This window comes from Sphaerodactylus townsendi, linkage group LG10 (genome assembly GCF_021028975.2).
Source record: "Sphaerodactylus townsendi isolate TG3544 linkage group LG10, MPM_Stown_v2.3, whole genome shotgun sequence".
Taxonomy (NCBI): Eukaryota; Metazoa; Chordata; class Lepidosauria; order Squamata; family Sphaerodactylidae; genus Sphaerodactylus; species Sphaerodactylus townsendi.
In genome coordinates, this window is record NC_059434.1 from 8,392,688 (window position 1) to 8,400,051 (window position 7,364).

Below are 7,364 nucleotides of genomic sequence, written 5' to 3' on the forward strand. Positions count from 1 at the left end.
CCAATTTTCTTGTTATTGTAATAATACTGTATTTATGGTTTGGATATAAATCATCACTGCAAAATACGCCGATCTGAAGAAGTGTCGTCCAGTTTTAATTCTGTGTCTCGAGACCGTTATTTTCCATTTTGTAACGCAACCTCAGCGCAAACCTAGAACCATATTTAGAAGTCTCTTATTAGAACCATGCGTTAGCGGCCGTTTTAGGACCGATTTCGTTAAAAAGGTATGTAATTTGGCAAGTGTTCTTTTCCTTCACGTTTCAGAAATCTCTTGTCGAGGGGAACGAATCCGAGATTACTTCCAAAAGCAGCGAGGCTACGCCGCGTGCCAGACGACCAAGAAGGTATCGAGACTAGAGTGCCAAGGAGGGTGTTCGACTGGGCCGTGCTGCGGGCCGCTGAGGACCAAGAGGAGGAAATACTCTTTTGAATGCACTGACGGGTCCTCTTTCGTGGACGAAGTTGAGAAAGTGGTGAAGTGTGGCTGTACGAAATGCCCCTCCTAAGCGTGCTCCGTTTTTGCCCACGTCTATTTTTTTTAAATGTTGTATACTTATTGACCATGTCGGACTAATTATTGCTACATAGTGGAAAGATTTGAAATATATTGTAAAATACAGAACAGACTTATTTTTATTATGAGAATAAAGACTTCGTTTTTTTCTTCGCTTGCAAAAAAAAAATTAAAATCAGAGGCTTGAACTGTGAGACTTCTTCTGACCTAGAGGAGCGTTAAAGGAAAAAGAAAAAGTTAAAATAAAGACCCAGTAACGTTTCAGCAATGATTGGAAACTTAACTGCTTTTAACGTCAGTCCTTTATAACATGCTGAGGATAAACACAAGCACCTTCCACATGACTTTCTACCCTTCAGTCTTACTGATCAATAGGAATAGGAGACTTCTTTTTTTACTGAACAATAGTTTTTGAGGAGGTTTTGTATTCTTTTGACAAGACCATATCAGACTCTTCCAGGAGGTGGGAAGAAGAATGGCAGGTGAAAAGAATCCACTTGTGCAAGTTTAACAAATGTACGTGATGTGTTTTGTATGCCGTTCCATATGCAAGTTGAGGGTGTGTGGGGGGGGGGAAACGGGGGATCTCACCTCCTGGACGGAAGAGTATCCCCCCACGATCCCGAAATCTCCTGATCTACACTTTTCCCTGGGCGTGTTGGCAAAAGAAGAAATCGAGTGTTCACCCACCCTTTTCCCAGTATTAATTTTTTGTACTATAAATGTTAAGGGTAAAAAAAAAATAGATTATTGTTGAGAAAATTAGGTATAATATGGAGTTTTTGTTTCTATGAGTTATGAACAGCTCTATACAGTATTCAGTTTATTGAGAAATATTTATTGTTTCAAAGTACATTGTACTTAACATTTTAGGCTACCCCTTTTACTGTTTTTTTTCAGTGCTTTAATATATATTAATTTATATTTGTCCTGATATTTTTGTATTTTCTGGGTTTTTTTAAGACATGAAATCAGGATATTTGCAATAGGACTAACATAGCGTATTCTCTTGGGGTAAAATAGATTTGGTCTGGGTTCTTTAATTATTTCTCCCTAGCAGCCTATCATGTGGTGTCACTGACGAAACTGGAAGCAACTATCCATTGTAGTTTTCATGGTAGCAAAAAATAAGTCGCCTCCTACATCCCTGTAATGTATGAGAGATGAAAAATGTCTTTACCATAGATGGGAAGTGTATAGAATTGAGTGTTTCCCTAAATATACATTAATTTACAGCAAATGAACTGGTGTGTAGAAAATGACTCTGGGAAGTAGATCTTTAGAAACTGATATTTCTTTGGAGTTCCTTATCTTTAAAATTAAAAAAGAGAGGTTGTATTTCCAAGAACTGTGATTCCCCACCCCCCCAAAAAATATTAAAACTACTTTATTGCCCTAATGTTTTCCTTTGTTAACTATGTTGCTGCTAAATCACAATATAAAATTGGTAATAATTCTTCACATTGGGTTGTGTTCTTCTTTCAATAAATCTTGGGGTACCCTGTGAAAAGGTTTTTTAATTTTTTTAAAAAAGAAAAAAAATTAGATGTACATGTGTTATACAGTGTGGCTGTGTCTGATCTCGACTGATATCAGTAAATTTACTGATGTTTGTAAATTAAACAGATATTTACTTTGGTGCCAGTTTTTAATTGTATTCTTCCAAGACGTTTAACCCATTTACTGTGCTCGTATGTAAACACCCATCAGCTTTAAAAAAAATCTAATTTGACAAAATTCCCCTCTTTAAAGGGTTACGTTGCTGAAAAACTGGAAGACAAATTCTCACAAGTACCATATATTTCAGCTTCAGTTATTAGACCAGCCAAGTCCTCAGTGTAGGAAAAAAGACTGAAGGAATGTGATAGAGCAGCCATTCTTGACCAGGGTTCCGTGGTACCCTGGGGTGCCGTGAGCATGTTCCAGGGGTACCGCGGCAACACTACCGCCCCCCCTCGCTTTTGTGGTGTCTCCCACCGGTGCCAGCAAGGACATGGAGCTGGCCCATGGGGCAGGGCCTGCCACAAGGTCAGCAGCCACCCTCACCCCCAGTGCTTCCCTTCACCCTGGGAGGAGAAGGTGGGGGGTGTGGCAAGCAGGGGCAATGGGAGGGGAAGGTGGAGGGTGGCGGCAGGGGTACCGTGAGATATGAAGAGTGAGGTCAAGGGTACCCTGACCTCGAAAAGGTTGGGAAACACTGTGATAGAGATTCATAAAATTGTGCATGAGGTGGACAGAGATCTTTTTCTCCCTCTCCCAAAACAGTAAGACTTAGGAGCATTGATGGGCAGTAGATTCAAGATGGACAAAAGGGAAATACGTCTTCACCCAAGGAGCGATTTAAATGAGGAATTCACAGCCAGAGAACATAGCGATGGGCATAGACATGGATGCCTTTAAAAGGAGATTAGGCAAATTCAAGCTGGAAGGATCCAACAGTGGCCAAAGGGAATCACTACCTTCAGAGGCATACCAGAAAGGGATATATATCATAAAGAGGCATTTCCCCCTTATGAATATCAGAAAGAAGAAATTTCAGGGGACTGCCTCAGCGTGGTGTAGTGGTTCAGAGTGGTGGACTCTAACCTGGTGGTCCAAGTTTGTTTCCCCACTCCTACACACGAAACCTGTTGGGTGACCTGGGGCTAGTCACAGTTCTCTCAGAACTCTCTCAGCCCCACCTACCTCGCAAGGTGTCTGTGATGAGAAGAGGAAGGGAAGCAGTGGTGGGATTCAAAAATTTTAGTAACAGGTTGCCATGGCGGTGGGATTCAAACTGTGGCGTAGCTCCAATGAGGCTGGGTGGGGCACGACGGGGGCATGGCCGGGCATTCTGGGATGGGGCCTTCCTGTGCGGGGCTGTGGCAAGGATGCAGCCGCTGCACCAGTCCTTGGGCGGGAAACGAATGCACGCAGGCGCAGGCTGCCACGCACGCCGGTGCACCTCCTGCTAGACTGCTTCAAGTCCTGCGCGCTACTGCTGAGAGGAGCGGCGTAACTAAGGCAAAAATCACGTGGCAAAATCACCCATTAGTGAGAACCTGTGAGAACCTGCTGGATCCCACCTCTGAAGGGAAAGGAAGGAGTTTGTGAGCCTCTATGAAACGTTTTACAGTTGAAAAAAATGGAATAAATCCAAACTCCTCCTTTTCTCTGTGCCCTGTTGTTGGCCCTCCAGAGTAACTCCTTTGCCACTGTGGGCGCTTTCGCACATACAGAATAATGTCCTTTCAATGCACTTTCACAATTGTTTGCAAGTGGATTTTGCCGTTTTGCACAGTAAAATCCAGCTGCAGAGTGCATTGAAAGTGGATTGAAAGTGCGTTATTCTGCATGTGCGAAAGTGCCCCATGTGAGAAAGGATACTGGACAAGAAGGAACACCAGTCTGATCCTACATGACAATTAGCACAACCCTAAGAACACTTTCCTGGAACTAATTCTCACTGAGTAAAACTGATCGTAGGCTGTTTATTATTATCCACATATTAAGAGTAAATGTATACCCTTCCCGCCAAAAGGACGAAGTAGAATTGTAAATCATCTGCCTCTACTTCCTGGAGAGAGAGAGCCAAAGGGCGTTTTCCCACTTACCTTTTGCTGCACACAAGTAGCACGGGGTCCCCTGCGCCTCCCCACTACAGGGGCAGCGACAACGCAGCCGCCCCGACGCTGCTGCTGTCGCGCCCACTCAGCGCGCGTCTTTCCAGGCGCTCTTTGCAACGGCGCCTTTTGATGACCCCGCACAGAGCACAGGGTCGTGGGGAAGCCGGGGCGCGCGCCTGGAAGGGCATGCTGAGAGAAGCGTGCAGCAAAGCGGAGGCGAGGTAGGTGGGAAAACGCCCAAAGAGAGATGCAGGCAGGAGAGACTGCAGAGAGATGGCTGTCCGGAAGGGTTAGGAGTGACTCAGTCCCACTCGCTCGTTCACTGCTCTCCAACACTGCGCTGTGGGAATGGCTCACCCTGAGCACTGGCTGCTGCCGGAGTGAGAGAAGCGCGAGGTGGAAAGCTGGCAGGCAGTGCAGTGCTGCAGTCTCCAGCCTCGACGTGGCACCTTCCTTTTCGGCCCAGCCCAGAGTTTGAAGAGCAGCTTCTTGGTCCCCTGGCCGTGGCTGATGAAGCCGGGAGTACGAACAGAGGAGGACCACATGCCTATTGTTCCTCTGGAAACCTGCTGCAGGGGTTCCAGTTGTGTTTTTTGGAGGGCAGTGGTGGGATCCAAAAATTTTAGAAACAGGTTCCCTCGCCAGCCCCCCCTCAGCAAAGGGGGCAGAGGCGTACCTAGGCAAACCTGAGCCCTGGGCAAAACCTGAGTTGGATGCCCCCCCATGGGCAGCCACCTTACCACGACCCCCCAAAATGTTTTTTGCACCAGGTCATTTCTAAATCATCATCACATTATAGAAAATTCCCCAACTCACAAATCTGAACACAGCAATGGTGACACACACAGGTTCTTTGATAGAGACTGGTGAGATAAAAGGTACGAAAGGCTGAGAATCCATGAATTGCAGTACCTGAAAGGGATTAACCCACTTCAGGGAGTTACATTATGAGTCGCAATTGCTATATGGAACCTTCACGTTCAAAGGCAGCAGGCCTCTCGGGGGAGGCGAGGGTGTGGAGACGGAAAAGCGGACCCAATTAGTAAGCCCCTCTCGGCACACACAAATAATTAGTAACCCACTCTCAGGAACTGGTGAGAACCTGCTGGATCCCACCTCTGGGGGGGGCAATCTGGGCACATCGACCGGGACCTGTTGTGGTAGCTCCAGTCATCAGCAGCGTAGGGGGCAGTCCCCCCCAGTTGCTTCTCCAGGACAGGGCGCAGTGCTGCCATCTTTAGGCTTGACATGGTGCCGAATCCGGAGGCTCCCCCTGCCTCTGCTCTCACAGCAAGTGGAATGCCCTCTCCGGGGGCAGCGCCTGAGGCTCTTACAGTGTCAACTATACCCTTTTCTATCAAACAGCACTATTTTCAACGGCGGAATCATGCCACTTCCACCACACGACCACTGACCACGCTTAGTTCTTTTGGTGGGAAAGGGTATATTCCCCTATGCGAGCACGTTTATACAACATCATTACCTGTCTGTGAGATGCAAGGCCATCTGTCCCAAAAGATCCTAGTCAGGAGAGGAGTGAAACATGGATGCATTCTAGCTTCTTTTCTATTTAACGTAGGAGGTTAAGAGCTCGTGTATCTAATCTGGAGGAACCGGGTTTGATTCCCAGCTCTGCCGCCTGAGCTGTGGAGGCTTATCTGGGGAATTCAGATTAGCCTGTACACTCCCGCACACCCCAGCTGGGTGATTTTGGGCTAGTCACAGCTTCTCGGAGCTCTCTCAGCCCCACCTACCTCACAGGGTGTTTGTTGTGAGGGGGGAAGGGAAAGGAGATTGTAAGCCCCTCCTACAGGAGAGAAAGGGGGGATATAAATCCAAACTCTTCTTCTTCTTAACATCTATAAACACCATGGCACACCCTCCAAATTGCAAAAAGAACTCTACCCACACTATTATACGCTGATGACATGGCAATCCTGTTGTATGGTGAAGTTAGCCTCAGAAGAGTTCTGTGAGTTCTCATGAAATATTTCCAAGAAGAACATCTAACAATCAACATCTCAAAAGCCAAAATCCTCTTTTTTTCCCCAAAAAAGATACAAAAAAACACAGTTGTCAGGTAATGGCCATAAAATTGTCCAAGTGTATTCCATTATTCTGGTCCCTGGACAGCTCAGCTATCTCAGGCAATGGATGCTGCTCAAAAAATGTTAACAGCTATATTGAGAATCTTTTACACAAAAGGGGAAATTCACATACCAAACCACTTGAAGGGCAAATTGATTACCCAACTTATGTTTGGAACTCAGGTTCTCCCATGCAAAAACCATCAAAATTTAGAAGCAGTCTAATCTAAATCTTGAGAGCTATTTTTAGAGTGCCTCAATGTGTACCCAATGTTTTACTTCAGCTAGAAGCGGGGATAGTTTTGCTAGACACACACACTTGGCTTCAAGCCATATACGTCTGGCTTAGGGTAAATTATACCCCCTCTAACATCATTAATTTTTTGTTAATAATTTCCATTCAAGCTAAATGAGGAAAACAGAGATAAAATTGCTCCATCTTGGCCTCTCCTCTGTTGGAACTTGGGCTTCAACGGGCCAGAGCTCTAACCAGACAAAAAGTGTGGGATATTTCCCTGCCAAAGAACTGAGTGCACCTTCATCCTACTTTTACAGCAGAAAATTTACATTAAAACTCTGCTCAAGCCAAATATTCATACTCTTTAGAATATCCAAAACATCATTGAGCATTCTCTCCTGCTCATTCAGCAGAGTTCTGTCAGTTCACCTTTCAGGAAGATATGTTCTTTATTGGCACTCCATTTATGCCCATGCCAGTTGGGTGCAGTAGAAACCACAGCTGTGACCGCTATCAAGATGTCCAAATTTGATACAGTTCTCCAGTATTTCTTAAATATCCAGGCAGAACAAACCATTTTTGTGTGTCTTTGCTAGCTATAATGTAATTACAAGCAGAGTAACAAGATACTGTGTGATCACTTGCTTGATAAGATAGATAAAAAGTGAGCTAGGTTCAACAAATGGTTTTATTATTCTGTATTTTATTATCTAAATTACTAGATTTTAAACTAATCATTGGCCGTTTGCGCACGGCCACGCTGGGGGGTGCGTCGGCGCAGTTAACGGCCAATAATAATACACACCCCGTGAATCGCTTTGATCGACGTACCTTCCCTGTGTCCTTTCAGTGCGTAAGCCAAATCTGCGTCAGGGGACACGCCCCCTACCCTGCGCGACAGCTCTTTGGGAAGCCTAT

At 45.4% G+C, this 7,364-nt stretch overlaps 1 protein-coding gene across 1 annotated transcript in view; it reads left to right on the forward strand.

Moving 5' to 3' along the window:
• SLIT2 (slit guidance ligand 2) overlaps positions 1 to 2,156 on the forward strand; it is a 376,356-nt gene extending 374,200 nt beyond the window's left edge. Inside the window, 1 exon segment of the mRNA XM_048508707.1 lies at positions 267 to 2,156. Within this exon segment, the coding sequence (XP_048364664.1) occupies positions 267 to 508 (242 nt within the window). The 3' untranslated portion in view covers positions 509 to 2,156.
• The last annotated feature ends 5,208 nt before the right edge of the window (positions 2,157 to 7,364 follow it).